Source organism: Leucopleurus acutus (genome assembly GCF_964270905.1).
Source record: "Leucopleurus acutus genome assembly, chromosome: X".
Classification (NCBI taxonomy): domain Eukaryota; kingdom Metazoa; phylum Chordata; class Mammalia; order Artiodactyla; family Delphinidae; genus Leucopleurus; species Leucopleurus acutus.
In genome coordinates this window covers 111,646,753-111,672,884 of record NC_139148.1, presented here as the reverse complement: position 1 = coordinate 111,672,884, position 26,132 = coordinate 111,646,753, and the positions used below count along the sequence as shown (strand labels likewise).

The window sequence follows — 26,132 nt, the reverse complement described above, 5'->3', positions numbered from 1 at the left end:
AGTGCAGTAGTGGCTATGTCCTTTCGGAATCAATGGAGGGGTTTCTCCAATTCCTTGTGAGGACTCTTGGCTGCAGGGGCCCTCTCGATACGTATTGTCATCCAGAGAAAGGCAGGTTCCTCAGAGCCGAGAAGCTGACGTAAACTGCCATGCAGCAAAGTAATGCTTGAATAAACTATAAACAATGGTGAGGAGTTGGCCCTCCTTAGGAAGTAAAGGGAATAGAGCTTTACTTCTGAAAGCTCATCTACCTCATCTGTAAAGTAAGGGTAAAAGTGCTAACTACTCTAAATAGCAACCTGTGTAAGCTGGGAGGCTCACACATGAAAAGAAAACCATAGTGGTTAGACTTAAAGCTGAACCCAGCTTCAGCACCATCCTAGGACCAGCCTCGAGCAGAATCCAATTGAATGATTTGTGCATAATGCTGCTAGGTTCAGAGGTTAAGAATATACAGTATTTAATTACTATCCCTGACTCTTTAAACTGGTTGTTTATGGTTATATCCGACATGATGGATTTAAGGTTGTAGGCTAGAGTAACTTCCCTCCAGTCCAATTTAGGACAACATAGTCCTTGGTAAGAAAATAAGGTCCCCTGACAAGTGCGACTGGAGAAATGCAATGAGGAGCATCCAAAGGTGTCTTGTCTAACTTGAAGGAAATGGGAAACAACACAGAACACACTCCAGTTAAACAGATTAAAAGAACGCCTTTATTTCTAAAATGTGGCTTAACTACACCCACGGTGTGCTAAGCCAGTTTTGGAACTGATCCTGCAGCTCGGAGTAAAACCGGACCAATGGAGGAGCAGTCAGGGCTCCCAGTTACAGGCACCAAGGTGTCATTACTCCAGCAACTCAATCTACAGAGTTTTTCTTCAGCTGTTTTTTGTGACGTATGGAGAGTCGTTTTGGATTTCTCTGTACGACAGAGAGGTCCGACCTTGAGGAAGACCGGTAGCCCACATCCTCTGCTTTTATAGGCTTAATGATATGGCCTGGCTTGGTGACAACCTTGGGCATAGTCAGCTTTTGGAAGGACCTCTGGGTGTTCCATGTAGATCCTATAGGGGTCTGAATGGTCCTTTCAAATTGCTGATGGTGTGTGAATGGATATGGAAGCATCCGCACCTAGAAAGGAAGGCAGAGTGATGTGGCATGAGCCAGGCCTGTAAACTCTAATGGCACCTGGTCAGGTAGTTTTAGCACATAGGCCATAGTTCTACACAATGGTTGCAGTGAGTGAAGCTTCTGAGAGGCTAAGGTATCCCCATGCCCCCATCCAACCTGAGGAGTGCCAATCTGCTTGATGGCATATGGGAGTAGAGGGGCCTAATTTGGATTAGAACCTCCCTTCCCCCAGGCTTACACAACAATCTAGGGATTGAAAAACCATCCCAACAAGGCCCCTGCAGCTATAGGAACACTACAGGAGCTGCAGGTTGCTGGCCCCTAGTGGGTCTCCCTATACAACATTGTGACTGCAAGACACATCTGAGTATTGGTGTATCTCTGTGACTCTCCTACCCTCTTCATGCTCTTAATCCCTTCCTTTCCTCCCCTTGATTCACAGGATTGATGTTTTACAGAACCCAAAGATTTACTCCTGAATCCTGAACTCTACCAGGCTATTACACTTAGCTTCATGCTCTTCCCAAGTCTCATTTCCTTGCCCAGGATTCTTCTTCACTCCACCAAAGCGCTACCTTCAGACATATAAATAATCTTTAAACACCTCCCCAATGGCCAAAGAGGAGCAAAAAGATGTAAGCAGAAAAACGGGTAAGTTACAATCAGTAGTCTCTAGAGATACTCAATGGAAGACTCAAGAGAAGCTGAGTACTGCCGGGCAGTCCTGGTGGTGGTGAAGGACACAGATTCTTTAGGTTAAGGGAGGGTCTTAGTGGGGTTGACAGCTAGATCTGTGCATGTCACCCAGAGCAAAAGAATAGAAAAAAACACCTGCACAAAATATGCAGTCTTGGGAGGTTTTTCCCCCTTTGGCTCAAAGTGCTTTATTCTATTGCATGCTGGGACCTGAAGTATATATAGCTTATTAAAAAGATGAAGAAAATCAAGGGAGATTCTTGGAAAGTTATTTGTCAATTTACTGTGACTGTATTAAAAAACAAATAGTTAAGATTCCTGGAAGGGAAAGGTGATCTTTATTGAGGTCTGTACTCTGCCCTTCGCCTAGAATCCGGGCCCGGTGAAGCACCCCTTTTCTCTCCCTCTTATCCCATAACTGCTTGTTCATTGCCTATTTTCTGGTTATATATCCTCAACTGGGATTACAATTCAATTTATGCAGCAAAATAAGATCAACAGAGTATTACTGAAATGATATTTTCTCCTCTCTTCTGTACCTATTAAATAGCCCTCCCCCACTTCAGAAGGAAAAATACAACTCATTTCAATATTAAACCGGCTGGGGACAGATCACAGGGCCACAGACTTTCAGAACTGAAGGGAACATAAAGGTCACCGAGTCCAGTCTCATTCCCAAGTCCCTTTTACACATGCTTACAACCCCAGAGCAACCCCTTCTCTCTTCTGACCGGCAGAAAGTTTTTCCTTGAACTCTGCCTTTCCTCTAACTTCTGCTTTATATGACTTCCACACGACAGCCTTCATTATACTGGAAGACCATGATCATGCTCAAATCTGCTCCTGTCTTGGGTAAACATCCCTAGCTCATTATCACATGACACAATTTTAAATCTTTTCATTGTCCTGAACAAGTACTGGTTGATCTTCATTTTTCTTAAGATGCAGCTTAAACCTATAGCCTCTGAGCATTATCTGGACTATAAACAAAAGCCTGCAGAATGGCAATTCTTAGTCTGCTGAGACCCATTTGCATCAGCATTATCTGGGGTTACTAGCTGAAAATGCAGATTTGGGGGCCTCACCATTGCTGCAAAGATTATCCTTTAAGTTTTAACTTTCCCAGCCAGTAATTAAAACAGCAGAGTCAGTTTGGAATTATTCAGCTCAGAGCCAGTGAAAAGAAAAATAGATCCGATTCTGTGGCCAAGATCACACATCCCTCGACCACAGAGCACCAGAACGCTCCTCCCAAGCAGGAGAGCCAGGCAGCAAAGAGGAGGTTGCTAAAGGCTCTCTATCCCTCACCTGATGAGCCACTGCATGGATGTTCCGCTTCTCATTGAGAATCACATTTGGCAAATTCTTGTCTTTCCTTGGAGGACCCTCAGGGGCTTTAACGAGAAACCTGGAAAGCAGAACGGCAGGACGTCTGACTAAGAGCATTAAGGACTTAGTCAAAAGGGCAGAGAGGACACATGAGGGTCAAGTGGGAGAACCTGGTGCCCTTCTAACAGGCTTTCTTCCCTGTTCTTACCGGCGTCTCTTCTTGGCACTGGGCTTCAGGCCCACACCACCCCACTCGCCCCAGCCAGGCAGAGTGAGGTCCACATCCTTCGGCTTACTCGCCTCCACGGCTTCCCTCTTCTCTTTCAAGAAGTCTCTGATGACATCATCCCCAGCAAAAGCTTCCTTTATCATCTGCCTTTGATCTCTCTCTTCATCTTCCTGGGAAGAAATGAACAGCTACAGCTTGCCTCCTGAGCCGAGGTTCGTGGCAAGACCGCTCAACTGCTGGGTCGTGACATTTTAGCGCCCCCTAGGGGGAAGTGCGGAACAATGATGGTCTTGCACTACAAACCCATCGGCAGCCAATCAAGCTCCAATCTTCTCTCTAGGGTAAATATCCCTAGCTCATTATCATATGACACAATTTTCAACTTTCAATAAGGACACTGCAGGGTAGAGGAAGGAACGGCCTGTGTTAGGAGGGGGAGCTCCAAGTGGGCCTGGCCAGAATGTGGGGGTCCTCCAGCTTATATCTCTGAAAAGACAGGCACCAGGGCTCCTCACTTGAGCAGTTTCAGTGACTTAATCCGGGAGCCGCTCCCCCCCCCCACCCCCCCCCACCCCCCCCCCCCCCCCCGATCATTCGAGATCCCACCGAGTAGAGCAAAATATTGTCAACAGCTCACTGACTCACCTTTGAGTTGTCCTGCCTGGCATCTGGTCAGAGCTCTGAGTGACTCCCTCTTTCCTCTGAGGGCTTTAGAGTCACCCCAGGGAGGATTCGGTGGCTCAGAATTTAAGGTGAGGGAGTCTCAGCGGCACTCACAAATTTGCATCTACGAAACTGTCACTGGGACAAGCCGGGCCCATACTACTCCAGACCTCTTAACTGCCGCCATGTGCCCCCAGCACAGAACTTCACTGATTCTATTCCTCGCGGAGGAAGGACACTTTCCACACCAGCTCTGATACCCCCCAATGGCCCACGACCCTGGCTCTGCTCACCAACTCCTCTACTGTCGTGGGAACTGCCAAGGACTTCATGGAAGGAGATTTTGTGGTCAGGAGGTTCTGGAGATCAATCATTTGCTCCTTCCTTTTCTTCTCCTTGGGGACACCAAGATGATTACTTGGGTTCCTCTCCAACTGCTGCCCTTCTACCGCAACTCTGGGAAGCTCCTTGTTTTGAAAACATCCTTCTTTGCCCAGCTCCTCCAGTTCATCCAGAGTTCGTGCTCTCTCCGGCCTCTGCAGCAACAGAGGCTCCTCTTCCTCCCCGGCAGGTTCCTCTCTCTGGACCGCCAGAACTGTCCTCGTTGAACTCAGTTCTTGCTTCCTGGACTGATGGCTCTCCCTGTTGAGTTTCTGAGACAGTGCCCTCAATTCAGACAGCACCTCCTGGCTGCTAAGATCTGGGGGAAGAAATGAAAGCTGTCGGAAAAGTAGGGTGGGAGCTGCCTTGTCAACAAGCGTCTACTGACCTCTCGCTGGGCGCTGGGCACCATGGGAGACATGCTAACGGGGACAAATGGGTAAGAGAAGATGCCATTCACTGGATCTCCTGGCAAGTTCACTAATCATTACCTGTCAAGTCGTGGACAATGGAGTTTAGGAGTTAAAAGCAGCATGTTGGGAAGCAGATGTCCAGGTCCTATTCCCAGCTTTGCCAATGACTCACTGTATAACTGGAGCTGTGGCTTATTTCCCCGTAAACTCTGCTTGGGAAGATCACCCCAAATTCCAAATTTGTATTAAAAGAGCTGTTTTAGCCAGTGGCCTCTAAATTCAACTTCATTGTCATTTATTATTTGTAATTGCTAAAAAACTGTGATTTCTAATTTGTAATTTACACTGTAATTTCCTACTTGTAAAAACTGTATCCAGCATTGTTTTACCTTAAAGCAGCATTTCACAATCTGCTGTGGCAGAGTCAAGTAGCTCACACTTTCCAGCCACGAGCATCATCTGAGCAAATACTGCTAGTCTCCGAGAGCCCCGAGGGAAACACAGCCGTGACATGCTTTTAAACTGTCCCTTGCGTTGACTCAAGTTGCCTCCATTCCCAAGTTCATCCTGCTCTCTAGCTCTGGCTTGAAGCCACTGGAAGAAGCTACTTAGATCTGGCCTGAGGACATGCATGTTTATTTTCAAGGACTAACTTTCCTTGCTCATTTTGTTTGGGGTCCATGCCTTCCCACTATTTTAGGATACTATTTCCCCAAAGGTTTGGGATCATTTTATTTACCATCCAAGGAAGTCCAAATCCACCTTTCATTCCACAACCAACTGTTCTACACATTTCACTAGATGGGCAGCTTTTGAGGGGGCTTGGGAGGAACCATCTCGGCCTGCGGTGCTGCTTTCTACAATCCTCTCGGAAGCGACTGCTTGCAATTATTAATCCCAGAAGTCTTTAGCTGAAAACCCTAAGTAAAGGTCCTCCAATACATTCTAAATGACAGCTCGAAAAACAAACTTTTTTTTTTGCCACTTGCTGTCGTGTAAATGCATTCATTATTCCTCTAGGAAATATAATCGGACCCAAGAATCTGTCCAGATTCAGGTGATTTCTGAAGGCAGTTAGTTTCCTAAGCAGGCTTATAAGGCTTTGTCCCCAGAATGGGAACTCTGACCTGCCTCAAGGGTGCTAAGGCTGCTAATTAATATATAACATGCAAATCGAGTCTGAGCATGGCGTAACAATTCTAATTTACCCTGTACCTTGTGAAGTCATTCATTCCTATCAAGAAAATCACACCCCATATCAACATATCGACAGACAACTGCAGCGATGATTTGAAGACACTTCATAATGTCTCAAAATACGCCTCTGTGTCTGTGGGTGTGAACAACTTTCAGATTTGCCAGTCCACCACATGTACTTCTCACTGGCTTGTGGGTACCAGTGATGTTAACTCCTGCCCTTCCTTCAAGGATGGTGTACTTCTGTCTTTCTGAAGACTGGACACACACTCTAGAGCCATGCAGATGCCTGCTTATTAAATGCCTTTGAAGGAGAATGGTCATGACAAATCTGTTTTCTCTTCAGGGACCCAGGGCACTCTCTTGAAAGTACCTAGAGCCTAATCACTCTGTGACACAGGTGAGTGGACCCGGCTTCCGTCTCAGTCTGCCAAGAGCACCAGCACTAGGCACCCCTCCCCTCTGGTCCACCACTGCTCACCTTTTGCTTCTTGACTGCCCACTGGCTTGGCGATCTGGTTGAACCCAGACTTTCGTCTAAGTGATCGCCTTTCCTCAAATTCTTTCAACAGAATTTCTTCCGCCACCACTGGTCCTTCTTCCTCACTTTCAGGAGCCTCCTGGGCTGCAGGCTCTGCAAGTTCTTCAGGGTCCCCCTGGACCTCAGCCTCTTTTGTGTCACCTGAGTGATTCCTGAACATCCAGGGGTTCGGTCTGTCTGTCTTCACCTGCACCTCATTCACCACGTCAGGGACAAAGGGTTCACCCTCTTCCTCCGCACCTCCCTCCTCTTCCGCACTCTCGGAGGCCACCTGGATCTTCTGCATTAGCTCTTTGTTCCTGGCCAATTGTTCCTGCATAGCCTGGCGAGCCTGGAGGAAAGGGTCACGGCACGAGCACCTTGTCATTAGTGACCACAGTAACACCTTTCTCGGTCCATTTCTTAGAGCTGCCTCCTCTCAATCTGACTTAAGTATTTCTTACTGGTACCTACTGTTCAAACTGCACATACACCACTGTGTTAACAGCTATGGAATAAAACAGAAGACAAATTCTTTGTCCTCAAGGAATCAACATGTGAAACAAGGTTTTAAAAAAAAAAACAAAAAAACACAGAACTCCTCTTCCCTTTAACTGGACTTGCCTTCAATGCTGCTTCCCTTTCATCTCTCCCTTTCCACCTTGTTCCCAGTCATTTTCCTCTCTGCCTTAGAGATTTTCTGATGCCTTTTTAGAGTCCTGGTTTTCCAAGCATCCTCATGGCTCTTTCCCAACTCTGCTTCTGCTAGCATCCTTATGGATTTTCCTTTCTTTCCTCCAATTCCATCTCTGATTCTTAAGAGAATGGTATTGTTTTACATATATCAGTAATGTGAACAGAGTGATCCCCCCGGTAATATTAGAGAGTAGCCTCAGAGTCCCCTTGCTGAAGTTGTCTTAAATCAGAATAAAAGTTAAGGCTTTACCTACACAGCTGAACAGCGAGCCTGGATGGTCTCTCACCCTGATGGTCTCTTACCTCCAGGTCGTATTTGGCCATAACTGCCTTTGACTTTGCCCATTTCCCACTGTTCTGGTGCTTAAGGCTCATTCGCTCCTGGAAAGAAAGGGCAGAGTGAGATCCTTATTGCTTTCCGGGGAAAGCTGATTCAAGGGTTGGAGGCCAGAGGCAGCCTCACCATCATTCTGGCCTTTTCGAGTTTTTCCAGTTCTTCCAATGCTGCAGCAGGATTGACCTTCCGCAGCTTCTCGAACTCTTTTAGGGCTTGCTTGGCCTTTCCTTTCTTCAGAAGTTTGTGATACCTATAGGATGAGAGAGGGGTATGGGGGAAGAGATTTAGCTGAACCACTGGCGCCACACACGAGTGCCCTGCCACACAAGGGGTTTCCCTATGTGGGGGAATGGAAAGGACATCACAGAGCTAGCTGGCTGCAGGGAGCCGGCTCGAGACATGCGACGCCCCGCGGGACTCTCAGTCCCTGCAGCCCCCAAGGGCAGACCTCTGCAGAGCAAAGAGTCCCCTCTGCTTCTAGAACGCAAGGGAAGAGCAGAATAGGATCCAAAGAGGCAAAAAGGCAGGAAGGAAGCCCTACTGGCCTCCACAGCTGTAGAACTCAAGAGCTCATTCGGCAGAACCACTCTGTGATGCCCTGGAAGGGAGAGAAAGTAATTGAACAGTCCTCTTTTTAGCAAAACCAAGACGGAAAGCCAAAGCCACAGGAGCAGGTACTACTGAAGGAGGCAAAACTCTCTGAGGTTGGTTTGAAAAAGAAAGAGGCTAGTCACTACTCTTTGGGACCTCTCCTACATGACCCCAGCCGCCATGGGCAAGGTTCTCTCCTAAGGACTCGCGATTCTTCCTCGTCACTTTCTTCCATGGAACCCAAGGCCGGTACACAGGGGCCTCCTTACTTTTTGCTTTTGATTTTCTTCTCTCTTCGAGCCCTGGCCTCATAGTAGGACTGCAGGGCCCGGGCCCTTTGAAGCTCTGCTCGGCGCATCTTCACCTATAATGAATGACATTTACAGTGACCCCTGGGTTTGATGGCAAATGCTGGGAGAAAGAGAGCATGTCTGGGTGGATCAAAGGGCCTAGCACACTTACCTCTTCCAGGCTCATGGCTTTGAGAGAGGCCTTTTCCATGGGAGTCAGTAAAGGGTCCGTCACTGGCTGCTTGTTCTTATGGAGGAGATTAAAAATTTCCTGCTCCAGGGGAGTTCTTGCCTTAAGGAGGTAACAGAACACTTTAAGTCTTAAATCATGCTCCTAGAGTCTCCCTCTTTACAATCCTATGGCCATATACTCTATGACATTATAATTGGAATCACGAACTGGATAGGATTGACTGTTACAGCAAGAGAAGGGGGTTCCAGGCTCGCTGTTCAGCTGTGTAGATAAAGCCTTAACTTTTATTCTGATTTAAGACAACTTCAGCAAGGGGACTCCGAGGCTACTCTCTAATATTACCGGGGGGATCACTCTGTGTTCAGATTACCAATGTATGTAAAACAATACCATCCTCTTAAGACTCAAAGCAGGATGCCCTTAAGGTCAATGCTGGCAGGAGAGAGGAACAGCAGTACCAAATTGTCAGTCTTAAGAGTTGCAAAACAAAACGGTCCCTGTATTGTTATGTATATTTGAAGCACAATACTCTTAACATAAAGTTAGGGACCTCAGATCCATATTAGCCTCCTTTTAAGAATACTTCTAGAGAAAAGGGGAGGTTAGGTCTTAAGATGAGCACAAAAAGACACTGCCTTTAACAATAAGACCTTCAGGTAATTAGCCTGCTTCCTGACAGTTCAAATTTAACTCTCATCAGTTTCTAACTTTGGCTCCAACTCCTCAGTTGCCAGTTAACTTTGCATACTAGGTGATGTCTACGCTGATGAAATGAATGGACTGTGAACCAGTGACTTTACATGTCAACAAAAGACCCCATCTGCTGCTTGACTGATATTGTGAGGATGGCTAAAATAATCAGGCTGATCGTGTCATGGTCCACTTTGGCAAGGCACAAAGACAGCCTGGGGCAAGAGCCAGTTTCAAACCTCATGCACGTATTTTATGTGGTTTTCTTCAACGACCATATACATCACGGTCAGTGTTAAAACTTACAAGTATCTGGACAAATGCATAAACACACATCATCACACGTTACACGGCACTATTGATCTAACCATAAACCTACTGAATAGTAAAGGTGCATGTTCTTCCATTTTTAGTATTTGCAGTAGTAATCAATCACAGGCTACAAAGTGATTTATATTACAATGTTGTAATCTCCCTCCAATTCAATTCAATTTACAAACATTTATTGATTGCAGCTACATTCCAGGCACTTGTGCAGGGTGCTACGAATACACAATTAAGATAGTTCCTGTCCTCATAGAGCTCATAGCCTTTCAGAGGAAAGAGACATATGTACCACTAACAACATAATGGGTTAAATATTAGACCACAGGAGTAATCACAGAGGAAGGAACAATTAATTCTGATTAGGAGGTGGGGCAGCTCGGGGAATGAAGAGACTTTTTTTTTTTGTGGTAGGCGGGCCTCTCACTGTTGTGGCCTCTCCGGTTGCGGAGGCTCCGGACGCGCAGGCTCAGCGGCCATGGCTCACGGGCCCAGCCACTTTGCGGCATGTGGGATCTTCCCGGACTGGGGCACGAACCCGTGTCCCCTGCATCGGCAGGTGGACTCTCAACCACTGCGCCACCAGGGAAGCCCCGGGAAGAGACGTTTTGAATTAGGCTTTGAGGCATAAGCACAATTCTACAAGGAGGTGGAAAAAGCCAAATGGAGACATGAGTATAAGCAAAAACACAGACCTAGGGAAAGCGAAGGTATGTCAGGGAACAATGCACTGTCCAGTGTAGCTAAGATGCCAGGCACTTCTGTCTCATTCGGTAAGTGGAGAGCCTTTTGAAGGATTTTAAGCAGGAAAGTGATAATCGGTTTTGTGTTTTGGAGACAAAATCCTGGTGATTGTGTAAGGGGTTCTATGGAAGGTGTCAAATGAAAATGAGGAGGAACCAGGGATGTGAGAGTTATTACAGAGACAGAACTACAGGACTAGACCCCCTGCATGGGCTGGGGGTGCCGGCAGTTGAGGGGAGAAGGAGTTATGCCATTGACTGAGTTATAGCATGAAGGTCGTGGTACAGAGCTTCAGGGTCTGGGGAAGGAAAATGCCAGGCTTTCTTTGTTGTTGAGAAGTTTAGGTGCACAGGGGAGAGCCAGGTGAGGCCTGCTAGTCATATGGAACATGGGTCTGGAACTCAGAAGGAGTTGAGAGTGATCTGTACCATGTTTACAGAGCAAGAATAAAAAGGACTAAGGAGAGTCAGATAAAAAGCAAAACAAACAGACAAGAAAACAACGGCAGGACTACGTCACTGAAGCCAAGGGAGAAGTTTTAACCACATGATGTGTTAATAGCGTCAAATAGGCTGAAGACGCAGAGGACTTGGGATCTGGCTACTGGGAGGCCCCTTGCTAACACCTTCTGAGAGAAGTTTCAGGAAGGCAGTAGGGGAAGAAGGTGAGAGAATGGAGACCAGCTCTTCCCAAAGCATGTTCCTCAGCAACTGACAAGATTTACTTCATTTTTTAAAAGTTTAAAATTCAATGTGTTCGATTTTTAATAAAATCAGCCTGTCCTACCTGGGTTAGAGTAAATCATAGGGGTTTCTTTACTCTCTTTTCATAGCCTTTAAAAGGCTAGCATAGGGGCTTCCCTGGTGGCGCAGTGGTTATGAATCTACCAGCCAGTGCAGGGGACATGGGTTCGAGCCCTGGCCCAGGAAGATCCCACATGCCGCGGAGCAACTAAGCCCGTGTGCCACAACTACTGAGCATGTGCTCTAGAGTCCGTGAGCCACAACTACTGAGCCCGCATGACACAACTACTGAAGCCTGCGCGCCTAGAGCCCGTGCTCCACAACAAGAGGCCACCACAATGAGAAGCCCGTGCACTGCAACGAAGAGTAGCCCCTGCTTGCCACAACTAGAGAAAGCTCGTGCGCAGCAACGAAGACACACAACAGCCAAAAATAAAAATAAATAAATAAATTTATTTTAAAAAAAGTCTAGCATACACCGTGGACCGCCAATCTCCAGTAGGGGCATGTGGCATTTTCTAGCAACGGAACCCTACCAAACCCCCCACCCAGTCCCACTCCCAGGGCATACTGAGAAAAGAAGGTTTTGAGGAGAACACTTTGGGAAATGCTAGTGTCGGTTGCCAGTGGAGGGAAGGAGGGAGTGGTGGGAAGTTACCTCACATCATTTCTAGCACTTTACAGTTTACAAATGCTTTCTCACACATTATCCCCTTTAATTCTTCTCAGCTAGAGTCAAACGGAATTTTAGGAAACTGGACCAAAACTACAAGTGCAGACATTTTGGATTCTTAATTTCCAGAAATACTAGTATATTGCTAGTCCTTGGGCTTTGCCCTCTAAGGCACTGCCAGCCACAAAGGACCCCCTGACTTCTCTGTGCCATGTTGGTGTAATTTCTCAAAGATGAACCTTAGGGCTTCCCTGGTGGCGCAGTGGTTGAGAGCCCGCCTGCTGATGCAGGGGACACGGGTTTGTGCCCCGGTCCGGGAAGACCCCACATGCCGCGGAGCGGCTGGGCCCGTGAGCCATGGCCACTGAGCCATGGCCGCTGAGCCTGCGCGTCCGGAGACGTTGCTCCGCAACGGGAGAGGCCACAACAGTGAGAGGCCCGCGTACCGAGGAAAAAAAAAAAAAGATGAACCTTAGAATGAATGGTACAGCAGGTTTGTGTACAGCATCTGGGCCCCACTCTGTCTCGCACAGGGAGTTCCTGGAGATCAGAGGCTACGCCATTCTCAGTGCAACCCGCCCCTCCCGCATCTCATCTTTAATGACCAACTCGGCATTGACCTGCCATCTCTAAGGTCATACCAGCATCTGGAAAAAGCAAGGTGCAGAACAGTGTGTAGTAGTACTACTACTTTTTTGATTAAAAAAATGAGGTAAACATAAATATATCCATAAAACTCTTAAGTTAACAACAACAAAAAATGTATAAAAAAGTGGTGATCTCTGGGTGAGTATGGAGGTAAAAATGAACAGATGGGGGGACAAGGGTGGGGTCAGACTTTTCTCTATGTATTTTCTATACTTATTTTTGAATCCTGCAAATTGTATTACCTCAATTTTTTCCCCCTAAAGTCTCCCTTCCATCCTGCAGCCACACTTTAAACCTGGTCTCTTTTTCATGTGGAAAAGGAAGCATCCTAGAAAGCGAATGGTGGCGACTTCAACAACAGTATCCGAAACAGAGCTTATCCCCGTAATGAGCAATGACTTGCTCAATTTCTAGCTATGGCGGCAAGCCATGTTTACTTTGATGATCTTTAATTACCTCAACTTCCTGACACATAGGACACCATTTTCGGATTCATAGAAAGCAGAGAAGCCATCTATCCATGGTTTGGGCACTGATGTTTTGGACTATTTTTCTACTAAAGACAGAATACCACATTATAGACTGCATAACCCATGGTGTATTGGAAAAGAAAGGCTAGCTGTTCTGAAGTTGTTCAGACTAAAAACTGAAACTTTAGGGACTGACACAGGATTCCTAACTTTTAATTTTGCCAATGGCATAACTACCGTTCCACCCCCAACCCCATCATTTACTACTACCATCATTTTGTAAAGGAAAAGCTATTTCAACACCATTAAAGTGGAAAGAATAACCTCATAATAAAAAAGAGCTGGCAACCTTACACCAGCATACTCACAGTTGTCCTTTTACTTCAGACGGATGAAGCATCTGCCAGAGATCATTGTTTGGGAAACCCAGTGCTAAAATACCTTTTTTATTTTCTGCAGCTCAGTCATAATGAGTTACTTGCTAGACTTCTAGTCATTATCAGCAATCTGCTATATTTTAATATGGTATTCCTTTTCAAGCAAACTTTGGTTCTGCTGCTCATATATTCCTCCTAAGGCATCATTAATGCTGCCAGGTTCCTGATCGTCCCAAGGTCAGAATGTTGGCTTTAAAAGCTTTTTTAAAAAAATCCAGTGTGTGAAAAAGAAAACATCATTATGTTCCTTCTCTATTGGCAATCAGATGTGGTCACACAAACACATGCAAATAACCATGCAGTGGACAATCCAAGCTGAGGAAGCTGAGGAAGGGCGATGACAGAGCTATGGCAACTGGCTACGAATCTTGCTCCCCCGCCCCCTCCCATTTTGACCGCTCAACTAAAATGACTGCAGCTGCCATTTCGGCTTAAGGTGTCCAACAAGACCAACTGCAGGCTCTGCAATGTCCACGCGGTGCAATCTCACCTTCCAAGGTGTGCTATCCTCGTGTTGCACTTACCTTCCAGCCACTGACCACATGTTCGATGGGAGCAAAGATGGACTGCTGCTTGCTCAGGGGAAAAACCAGCTGCTCTGCTTGCCGGTTCTTCTGCACGACGGGATCCCATTTGGAGAGGACTTGTGAGGTTTTATTGAATGCCACTTCTCTGTGGATCTGAAACAGGCAAAGCACACAGAAAGAAAGAGCCATGAAATTAAGCATCAAACTCAAAGGACCAGCAGGAAACTAAGAGGCCATGTTTCTTAGTTTAAGAAAGAAATCAGGATGCTAGAGATTAGCTCTTGCTTACTTCTCAGGACTATGCTTCCCCTGAGATCAGTTTTAATCTTTTCCAGGGTGAGGCAACCACAACTTTCCTTCCTCCCATTTTTCAGGCCATCCCCCCTTCTCTTCTTACGCTATTTTTCCTTGTCAGTTCAATTTCTCCCCCTTAATGGACCACATTTTCTTTGACTCACCCGCTCAATCTCTTCTCTGTGAAGGGGTAACTCCACAGTCTTCTTCGATTTGACTCTATTCAGCTGCTTTTTCACAGCAGCCAATGAGGATGAAGTTTTAACAGGCTCAAGCAGATCTGAAAGGACCAGCTTTTCTCCTGATCCTGCAGAAAGGACAAACTTTCTGGTCAGACTGAGAAGTGAGGCAAAACCTCAACATTACATAGGGAGAGACCTCAGTAGAAAATGCTGGCAGACAGGCAGGTTGCAGGGAAGCAGGAATAGTCCTCTTACTTCAGTCACTAGCCAGAGTGACGCCACTGCCTTCCTACATTCCCAAACGTGTTGGAAGGTGGAAGACAGAAAACTATTTAAAACAGTCATTTGCTTTTCTCCTGGTCTTTCTGCTTCCAGTCTTGCCCCACTTCAATTCATTCTTCACACAGCAGCCAGAGTGTTTTGAAAATGTAAATCGTAGCACGTCATGATCCTGCTGAAAATCCTCCAATGGCTCCCCATTATACTTTGGTCCCTGTCTGTCTCTCCAACCTCATGTCATCCACAGATGGAGAATGCTCCAGCCGCACTGGCCTTCTTCCTCTTCTTCAAACATGCTGAACGTGTATCTTCCTTAGCGCATTTGCGCTAGCTGCCCCCTCGCCTGGAATACTGCTCCCTATCTTTGCATGGTGACTTTTCTTGTTATTCAGATCTCAGCTTAAATTTTGCCTCTTCAGAGGCTTTTCATGCCCAGCCAACCGAAAGCAGCCACTTACGTCACTTGACTGCATCATCCTGTTGTAATTCGCTTATTGTCTCCCTGCACTAGAATGTAAGCTCCACGAAGTTGCGACTTATTCCTAACTGTAGTCCCAGAAACTGATATATGGTAGAGGCACGGTAAGTATTTGCTGAATGGATAAGCTTGGAAGAATATATTGTTACCAGTTCTGGGAGGTTATGTTAATGGTTACTAGAAGCACATAAGTCATTCAAGCTGCGTAAGCTGTGAATATGGTGGAAAAGATTTGGCATCTAGACTTGTTATCAAGATAAAATCAAGTTAAAACACTGCCACTTACTAGATCATATATTCTCAATCGGGGTGATATCATTCCCCCACCCAGGGGTAAAAACTGGTTCTTCGGTGGGCAGGGGTAAAAAAAAAAAAAAAACACTTAGATACAGCCATCCCTTGGCATCCATGTACAGGGGACTGGTTCCAGGACCCACCAAGAATACAGAAATCCAAGGATGCTCAAGTCCTTTGTATAAATGGCACAGCATTGATATTTGCACATAACCCATACACATCTTCCCGTATATTTTAAATCATCTCTAGATTACTTATAATACCTAATACAAAGTAAATTCGATATAAATAGTTGCTGGTATGCGGGATAAACTCAAGTTTTGCTTTTTGGAATATTTTGAAATTTAAAATTTCAATCCACATTGGTTGAACCCACAGATGTAGAACCCACAGTTACAGGGGGCTGACTGTATTAGTTTTGTGTCCCTCCAAAGCTCAGCCTTACCTAAGAAAATCTTATTCCTGGTGGCAGAGTAGGTGAGGAGGGAGGGAGGAAGTGAGGAAAAGAAATGCCTAAAAAGGCTCCTCAGGGGAGCAATAAAGAAAAAAGTTTGAGAAACACTGTACCGGGTGAAGGTCCTTGAGTAGGTAACTTGACTTCTCTGAGCTCCAGCAGTAGAGGAGAGATTATCTGCCTGTCCGAACTCAATGCACTGTGAGAACTCAAATAAAAATGAAATCAGGGACATGACTAAGCTCGTGAGAGGCAGCTGTCTTCATTCACGTCCCTCTATCCTAGAAGTAGCTCATCAAGCTCAGTGGGAGATCCTGACTGTGGCCTTTTGGCTTTCTTCTAGAAATGGAAGAAATTCAAGAGCATCTGACTACCCTTCTTCACCCCTGGCACGGTAGTGTTTATGGTATGATTCATTAACCACATCAAAAACAGCTGGGGGCTTCCCTGGTGGCGCAGTGGTTGAGAGTCCACCTGCCGATGCAGGGGACACGGGTTCGTGCCCCCGGTCTGGGAGGGTCCCACATGCCGTGGAGCGGCTGGGCCCATGAGCCATGGCCGCTGAGCCTGTGCTCCGCAACGGGAGAGTCCACAACAGTGAGAGGCCCGCATACCACACACACACAAAAAAAACAAACGCTGGGAAGTGACCATTATGCTTTTGGAACTCCACAAGTTCCATGCAGATAGTTTCCTTTGGTTAACTTACCTTCAGAACTGACACTGAACTCTGACACCTTCAGACTAGCCTCAGATCTCTCAGCCAATTTCCGCCTGAAATTAAGCAAAACAGAATACAGAAAGAATGGATATATTTTTCTGGGGAACAAACACTTCTCTCTTCAAACAATGCTTTGGTTTCATTTCTATTCTAGAATCAGGTTTTGTCATAAAGCAACCAGGAAATCTGTTCCTAAGCTGGACATGGTAGTCTAACCATCTCTTAATGTAGGCTCAGCCCCTCAAAAACACAAGGCAATGCAAGGTACGCATAATGAAAAAGGTATTGGACTTGAATTCAAACATACCTGGATTTGAATACTAGATCTGTCACTTATGAGCTGAGTGACTTTGGGACATGTCAATCTTATTTTCTAGTTGAAGAAACTGACATGCAGAGAGGATAAAAAACTTGCCTACAGTCTCCAAAGTACATGCTCTGACAATTGTATCTTCATTGTCTTAGGCACTCATTAAATGTTAGCTGCAGATAAGTCTCATGGAATCAGCTAGTTATAACCTGTCCAAATCGAAGGGAATGTTACCTATTCTTTCCATCAAGTGAACTGATTGCTTCCAGAAGCTTTTGATGCTTTCTTTCTCCATCACTGTCCCCCTGGAAACAGAAAAGGAAAAACCATCAGAATGATGAGGGGAGGGAAAAGACAGTATGGCAATTGAGGCCCATGTAAAATCTCTCATTCTTTTGGTCAGTGGAGAACTGGTGAATCAGATGAGGTCTGGCGTGCAGGCATTCCAGCTCAAATGGAAAGAAATGCTTCAATAAGCCAAACTCCCTCACTGTAAGGAACATAGAGCCTTAGTAACCAGGAGCTAATGCCATGCCTCTGTCTTAACTTGTTTTGAGAAGAAAAGTGCCATGAGAAAAATGTTTCTGTATAGAATATATAGTGTGATCTAACACAGAAACTGACATAATAAAACCAATTTAAGTAGTTTTGTCAAGAGAATAAAGAGCTGGAATTCCTATAGCAGCTGTTGGAGACCCAGCTTAATTATGCATATGTATATTTCAGTCGGATAATCAAATAACCCTCTATGGAAATCCAAACTTGGGAAATAGGGAAATCATATAATACCATGTGTTTTGGTCTTATATACTCAACTTAAGCAACCTGAGGACAGTGTATCTTATATACGATCTTGGAATTCCCATAGCACTTAATACAATATCATATACATGAAACACTAAATACAGGTATTCTCTGCTTTTTGAAAGTTTGCTTTGCTTTACGCCGCTTCACTTTCACAAAAGACCTACATTAGTACCTGCTTTTGCTAACTGAACAAAATCTGAAGAGGATTTTTGCTTTTACAAAAACAAACAAAAAGGCTTAAAATGAAAATAGCGTCTAGCATTTGTTTTGCAGTGAGTTGTTATAGAGGCAGCACATACTCAGAGTGGCACCACCAAGCCCCTTCCCTGGAAACTACACTTAGCATCTCAGCATCAAGCTGCCATAGCTTTGAACTGTCTATGAGCATCTATGCTTTATCTTGATTTATTTTGTGTTTCCATTAGCAAGATGTGTCCTAAGGTAATAGCTTCTTTGCTTTATGCCATTTTAGCTCATGAAAAGTTTCGTAGGAACACTCTAATTTGGGCAGTGGTGGAAACCTGTAACTAATTTATTTGTGAGATCTGAGCAAGTATAAACAATGTTGTCACCCCTTTTCTTTCCAGGAAATGTGGCATCTACCCTAATTTTGAGGCAGAAGGGAAATTGGAGAAGGCGGTTTAGTGGGTGTCACCCACCTCATCTTCACTGGTGCTCAAGGGGTACTCTCTTGGCAAATCCTCTAGTTCTTCCTGTTGGTTTAAAGCCAGAAGGCTGCTAAAGGAGATAAAAGAGAAATATTATCACTTGAAACAATTTTTCTTATGTTGAAATGATCTCTAAAACATAACTGCAGTTCTTAGTACAGAACAGTCCTATCCCCTGGAAGAGGTGCAAACCAAGCAGTGTGAGCATCTTTGGAAATTTGTCAAGACATAAAATTTAGACTGCATACGGCAGGCATCACCTGCAAGAAGTGAGCACTGGTTAGTAATACCCATACAGAACTGCATGAAAATGAAAAAGATCTAACACTCTTCAGTGACTGATTGGCACTCCATTTCCCACTGACCTCTGGTAGGCTGTAAAAATGTCAGACCCTAGGTAAGGTGGCAGAAGACGCTGTTGCTAGCCCTTGAGGCAAGGCAATATCACAATCAACATTTCTAAATCCTCCACGTGGAAGATACCTGTAAAGGTGCAAGCTTACTTAAAAGTGACATCTTGATCATTTGTTCTCAGGAATAGGGAAACGGGGAATTGGAAGAAAGCAGCTGGAGCTTGCTTGGCAAAGTAGGTGCTTAACTTAGGAGACTGGTACCCAGAAACAAATTATAGAGTCTACCATTATCTAATGGTATATGTCAAACTCTGCTAGGTACTCATTACTAAACAGATTATATTTAGTTCCCCCGGCGGGAGGCATGAAACGACACAGAAAATGTTGTGGATGACTCCAATGAGCAAAGGTTTCCAAGATAAGAGGACTTTATAACGCAGTCACTGTCTGCGCGGAGGGTTGAAATGCTCCCCAGCAGCTGCAGAAAAAGGAGTCACGTGATGAGGAAAGTGCAACACGTTAACTTAGCTGGAGAGGGACAGGCCGCATCAGGACCAACAGGGATGAGACTAAAAAGCCGGGGAGTGGAGGGAGCGAATTAAATTAAATTAAAAGGGCTTTAAAGGATGGATCATGGAAATAGTAACGAATGGCGAAGTCTTGGGAGGGGAACAACCGACGCCAGCTAAAAGGCGGACTCCATTTCTCAAAAGCCCGGGAACCCGACCCACAACGAAACCCAGACCCCGCTTCCCCTCCGCTACGCCTCACCTCTCCGCAGCCCGACTCGAGCTCATCTCACCAGCCTGAATCTCACATGGGCCCGGAGCGGAAGCCGAAAGGAAAGCAGTTTCCGTGCCGGCCGCAAAGCAATTTCTGCTTCCGCCAATCACGCGCGACAAGGTGCGTCACTTCCGGCCCGCCCCGAGGCGTGCGAGAAACTGGAACCCCTTCGGGAGGGTTCCGCTGGGAAGCGGGAGACTGGAGATAAAAGCTTGTCAGCGGACTACGCTTTGCTTACCCCACCCGCCCCTCAGCTCTCTGGCGCGCCAGCGTCCGTCCTCCCGGCCCCCCGGGTTCCCTCGCGGCGCAGGTGGGTGAGCTTAGCGGGAGGGTGCTGCGCTGTTGGGAACCGGGCAGAGCTTCCTGCGTCTGTCCGTGATCGACAGCGTCCTGCGAGCCTGCTGCCAGCCAGCTCGAGGCTTTATTGACCACCCGGGAAGTGGCCAGCATCGTGCTAGGTCCTTGCGATCCGCCCATGGAGAAAATCCCCTTTCACCCCGCGCCCTTTTGTAATTGCAGCTCTGGGTTCCTACTTCCCTACGTAACAGAGTTTCATCCAAGAATGGGCTGTGTCAGTGGCTGCAACTTCCTCATCTCCCAACAACTTTTAAGAATTTTTTACACAAATGCCCTTTAACTGTTGAGGTAAGAAAATGATTTGCCAGCCTCCATTTAAACATTTGGTGGTAATAGCAAAACTATTTTATAGCTATATTTGAAAAATTACTAGTTGCAAAGGAAATTACTGGACAATCTAAAAGTCATAGCATTGATTTTTCAAATTCTGCAACAATAAACCATGTTTTATTTTCCTGCTTAAAAAGATGAATTTTCCTTTAATTAAAAAAATGTAGAAAAGTAACACACGAAAACATTCTTGGCATTTATTCTTCGAAGCCACTCCCAATTTGCTTTCACCCCACCATTCCACTGAAACTACTCTGGACAAGATCATCAGTGACACCCAAGGTTGCTAAATAAAACGGACACTTCTCAGTCTTTTTCTTCTCAGAACTCTGTGGTATTCAATACTGTTGGTTTGTCTTCTTAGTCATATTCAGGGAATGTCTTTGACCATCTACTATGTGCCAGGCCTCTCGGCAGTGGGGATACATTGGTGAATGAAACAGACATGTTCCATGGCCTTATATAGTCTACTTTCTAGTGCGATTAAAGACAATTTTGTCGTGGTTGAAACTCCATCCTGGGCTTCCATGACACCACTCTCCTGGTATCTTAGCTTTATGACCATCTTCCGACGTCTTCACTGCTGAGACTTTTGTGCTTACTCCCTAAATGATGATGTTCTTTAGGTTCTGTACTCAGTGCTCTTTGTTTATCCCATGTGCTCTTCCTAAGCCTTTAACACTTGTATCAGAATTCCAAAAATCTATATCTCTAGCCCAGATCTCTTTCTTGAACTCCAGACTAGTATCTCGGATTGCCTTCCGGTGTTCCTTTTTATCCCACTGGCACATCAACTGTGAAGTGGTCAGTGATTCCTATCTTTTCTATCAGAATTCTGTATTTCCCATTTCTGGGACTGGCACCATCAACTACCCAGTTAGTCAAGTCAGAAGTCTGAGTCATCTTAGATTCCTCTCTCCTTTATGCTTTACAGTGATTCCCTCACATTGTCGGTTCTACTTCCTAAATCTCTCTCACGTATCTCCCTGCCTTTCTGTCATTATTGCTGTGGTATCAGACCCTTACAATTTCAAGCCCATGGCATTGCTGTAATCTATTATAGAAAAGGGGAGCATTAAAGCATATTGATGGGGCTTCCCTGGTGGTGCAGTGGTTAAGAATCTGCCTGCCAATGCAGGGGACATGGGTTCGAGCCCTGGTCCAGGAAGATCCCACATGCCGCAGAGCAAAAAAGCCCGTGTGCCACAACTACTGAGCCTGCGCTCTAGAGCCCACGAGCCACAACTACTGAGCCCTCGTGCCACAACTACTGAAGCCCAGGCGCCTAGTGCCCGTGCTCTGCAACAAAGAGAAGCCACCTCAATGAGAAGCCCACGCACTGCAATGAAGAGTAGCAACTAGAGAAAGCCCGCGTGCAGCAATGAAGACCCAATGCAGCCATAAATAAAATAAATAATTTTTTTAAAAAGCATATTGATGAAGAGCATGGGTTTTGAACTGGACTCTCTGGGTTTGAATCTTATCTCTGCTGCTTACTAGCTTTGTAATTCTTTTTTTTAAAAAATTTATTTATTTATATTTTTGGCTGCCTTGGGTCTTTATTGCTGCCCGCAGGCTTTTCTCTAGTTGCGGTGAGCGGGGGCTACTCTTCGTTGCGGTTCCCGAGCTTCTCATCGGGTGGCTTCTCTTGCTGCAGAGCACGGGCTCTAGGTGCGCGGACTTCAGTAGTTGTGGCACTCAGGCTCAGTAGTTGTGGTTTACGGCCTCTAGAGCGTAGGCTCAGTAGTTGTGGTGCATATGCTTAGTTCCTCCGCGGCATGTGGGATCTGCCTGTACCAGGGCTCGAACCCGTGTCCCCTGCACTGGCAGGTGGATTCTTAACCACTGCGCCACCAGGGAAGTTCCTAGCTTTGTAATTCTTTACTTAACCTCTCTATGCCTTTGTTTCCTCATCTTTAAAATGGGAATTATAATAATACATTGGATAGTTGTGAGGGCTAAATGAATTACTATACATAAAGCACTAGAATAAAGGACAAGCCCTTAGTATAGTACCTGTCACATTAAAATGCTCACTCAATAGATATTAGCTCTACTAATTATTTTTTTAGGGCTTTTCAGTCTTTAGTCTTTCTTCATCCAATCACATAAGTTGGACCATGTCATTCCCCTACTTAATGAAGCAAATAGACCCTAATCACTTTCAAGAAAAAACTCTTTTGTCCTGTCTACTTCTTCAACCTGTTGGAATTGCTTGCCCCTTCCCCCACGGCAATTCTAATTATATTTTTATGGGCAGCTGATGCTCTCTTAATCTTATATAAAGTATGAATAAAAGCATTTTAAGAAAACATTGACATGTTTTATTGATTTATACTTAATCTAAGTAAAGACAGTGTGTATGCTATGCAAATGCAGCTTTAAGACAAGTCCCCTAGGTACTCCCCCTTCCTAGCTCTAACCAGATTGCTGCCCCATTTCCCTCTTATGCAGAATTATGGAACAGCTGAGACCTAAAGGAGGAGAAGGAGCCAGCACTGGGGGGAACTGGGGATGAGTGTTCTGGGCAAAGGACCACCATGCAGCTTGCGGGATCTCAGTTCCCCAACCAGGGATTGAGCCCGGGCCATGGCAGTGATAACACTGAACCCCAACCACCAGACCACCAGGGAACTCCCATAAGAACTCTTGATCTTGATTAGAGCTATTAGTGATTATCAGTAAAATAAAAATATATCCCCCCCCACAAGTATATTTATATTTCAACTGGCTTACATTTCACAAAAAGGACCTAGGCTCAAGCCAAAACTTGCAACATGGCAACAATTGTGATTTTATGATAAATTCATGATGTATGCCCTGCAGCATCTAACCTACTCCTTGAATATAGTAGGGGCCCAATAAGTGTTTTTTGAATTAGTGAATGAAGTCATGATAGTCCATGCTATTCATAATCATAAAACTGCATAATTATAATTATTTTACATAACTTTAGAATTTACAGAGTGCTTGCTATGGTCTGAATGCTTGTGTCCCCCCCAAATTCATATGTTGAAATCCTAATCCCCAATATGATGGTATTTGGAGATGGGACCTTTGGGAGGTGATTAGGTCATGAGGGTGGAGCCCTCATGAATGGGATTAATGCCCTTATAAAAGACACCCCAGAGAGCTTCCTTGCCCCCTTCCACAATGTGAAGACATAGCAATAAGGTGCTGGCCATGAACCAGGAAGAGGGCTCTCACCTAACCATGATGGTACCTTGATCTTGGACTACCAGCTTTCAGAACCACCAGAAATAGATTTCAGTTTTTAATGAGCCACCTAGTCTGTGATCTTTTGTTATAGCAGCCTGAGCAAATTAAGACGGTGCTTTTATATCCACTATGCCATTTTGTTCTTTTTTTAATTAAACTTTTAATTTTGAGATAACTATAGATTCACATACAATTGTAAGAAATAATACAGAGATCCTGTGTATCCTTTACCCAGTTTACCCTAATGGTAACATCTTGCAAAACTCTAATACAATATTACAGCCAGGATATTGATATTGATATAGTCAAGGTACAGAAAAATTTCATCACCACAAGGACCAGTCATGTTGACCTTTTACAGCGTACCCACCTTCCTCCCACCCCTGCCTCCTCCTTAATGCCTGTCAATCACTAATCTCCCCATTGGTATAATTTTGTCATTTCAAGGATGTTATATAAATAGAATCATACAGGATGCAACTTCTTGGGTTTATATTTTTTCGCTGCCTATTCACTCAGATTATTCTGTATATCAGTAATTCATTTCTGTTTGTTGTTGTTGTTTTTTAAGTGTATAATTCAATGGTTTTTAGTATATTTACACAGTTGTGCAGCCACCATGGCAATACATTTTAGAACATGTTCATCACCCCCAAAACAAACCTTGTACCCTTTAGCCACCATCCCATGGTTGTATAATAGGAACTATATTTGATCTTTGTCCCTGGATCCTGGCACAAAGCTCCCAAAGTCCTTGGAATTTTCTGAGTGATAGGAGTGCCTTTTGCCAATGATTTAATCAATTATACCTATGTAATGAAGTCTCCGTAAAACCCCAAAAGGTCGGGTTTCAGAGAGCTTCTGGGCTGGTGAACACATGGAGATGTGGGCAGAGAGGCACACCCAGAGAGCATGGAAGCTCTGTGCATCTTCTCACGTACCTGGACCTTTGCATCTCTTCCAATCTGGCTCTTCCTGAGTTATATCCTTTTATAATAAACCAGTAATCTAGTAAGTAAGCCGGTTTTCTTAGTTCTGTGAGTCACTCTAGCAAATGAATCGAACCTGAGGAGGGGATTGTGGGAACCTTCGCTTTATAGTCAGTGGTCAGAAGCACCGGTAACAATCTGGACTTGGGATTGGCATCTGAAGTGGGGTGGGAACAGTCCTGTGGGACTGAGCCCTTAACCTGTGGGATCTGACGCCCTCTCCATGTAGATAGTGTCAGAATGGAGTTAAATTTGTGGGACACCCTGTCAGTATCCACTGAGAAGTGGAAAATTGCTTGGTGGTGTGGAAAAGAACACACATTTTGGAGCCCCATCCCAATCCCTCTCAGCTGTAGGCATCCACTTAATCTATTTTCTGTCTCTATAGATTTATCTATTCTGGACATTTCATATGGATGGTACCATACAACATGTGGTATTTTGTGACTGGCTTCTTAGAATAATTTTTCAATGCTCATCCCTGTTACGGCATGTCTCAGTACCTCTTTCCTTTTTAATTTTAGAATAATGTTCCATTGTATAGATATACCACATTTTACTTATCTATTATTTTTTTCTTTTTCTTTTACTTTCTTCTTTTTTTGTTTCTTTTTGTTTCTTTTTTCACTTATCTATTATTAATCAGTTGATGGATATTTGGATTGTTTCCACTTTTGACTATCATGATGTATCATGATGGTATTATTTTTTATATTATATACATGGTGAACATTTGTGTACAGGTTTTTGTGTGGTATTTTCGTTTCTCTTGGATATATACCTAGGAATAAGATTCCTAGGTCATACAGTAATGAACTGCCAACTTGTATTACAATGTGACTACACAATTCTACATTCCCACCAGCAATGTATGAGTCTTCCAGATTTTCCACATCCTTGTTAAAACTTTGTTGTTGTTTGTCCTTTTTTTTTTTTTTGCGGTACGCGGGCTCCGGCCGCGCAGGCTCAGCGGCCATGCATGGCTCACGGGCCCAGCCGCTCCGCGGCATGTGGGATCCTCCCGGACCGGGGCACGACCCGTGTCCCCTGCATCAGCAGGTGGACTCTCAACCACTGCACCACCAGGGAAGCCCTGTTGTTTGTCTTTTTGATTATAGCTATTCTGCTGAGTGTGGAGTAGTAGTATCTCAATGTAGTTTTGATTTGCATTTCCCTAATGAATAATGATGTTGAGCATCTTTTCACACGCTTATTGGTCGCTTGCCTACCTTCTTTGGAGAAATGTCTATTCAGATCCTTTGTCTAATTTTCAGTTGGGTTAATTGTCTTTTTATTATTAAGTTGTAAATTTCTTTATATATTCTGGATACAAATCCCTTAGATACATGATTTGCAAATATTTTCTTCCATTCTGTGGGTTCTCTTTTCATTTTTTTTGGTGGTGTCCTTTGAAGCACAAAAGTTTTAAATTTTAATGTAATCTAATTTATCTTTTTTTTTGGCACTTGTGTTTTTGGTGTTGTATTTAAGAAACCTTGCTGAACCAAGGCCACAAATTACCCCTCTGTTTTATTCTAGGAGTTTTACCGTGCTTGCATTTAGTTCTATGATCCATTCTGAGTTAAATTTGCATAAGGCATGAGAAGGGGTCCAAATACATTCTGCATGTGAATATCCAGTTGTCGCAGCACCATCTGTCGATTGTTTATCTTTTTTCATCTACTCAT

General features: G+C 44.7%; 1 protein-coding gene across 1 annotated transcript; it reads right to left on the bottom strand.

Moving 5' to 3' along the window:
* Window positions 1-697: 697 nt before the first annotated feature.
* UTP14A (UTP14A small subunit processome component) lies at window positions 698-19,590 on the bottom strand. The gene is made up of 15 exons (XM_082864645.1): window positions 19,538-19,590; window positions 18,405-18,483; window positions 17,173-17,243; window positions 16,617-16,681; window positions 14,382-14,524; window positions 13,921-14,076; window positions 8,647-8,766; window positions 8,454-8,548; window positions 7,720-7,843; window positions 7,560-7,637; window positions 6,522-6,912; window positions 4,343-4,749; window positions 3,366-3,556; window positions 3,137-3,236; window positions 698-1,132 (listed from the first exon to the last, which is right to left on the bottom strand). The coding sequence occupies exons 1-15, from the start codon at window positions 19,561-19,563 to the stop codon at window positions 860-862; spliced, it is 2,319 nt and encodes a 772-aa protein (XP_082720771.1). The 5' UTR covers window positions 19,564-19,590; the 3' UTR covers window positions 698-859.
* Between the last annotated feature and the right edge of the window lie 6,542 nt (window positions 19,591-26,132).

Bases quoted from the DNA above. Each gene is read 5' to 3' on its own strand.
- UTP14A (XM_082864645.1), bottom strand. From the start codon at position 19,563: ATGAGCTCGAGTCGGGCTGCGGAGAG. The intron at 8,549-8,646 runs GTAAGTGTGCTA...CATTCATTATAG, and splicing joins AAGCCATGAGCCTGGAAGAG to GTGAAGATGCGCCGAGCAGA. The intron at 4,750-6,521 runs GTGAGCAGTGGT...TTCTTCCCCCAG, and splicing joins GGGCAGTCAAGAAGCAAAAG to ATCTTAGCAGCCAGGAGGTG.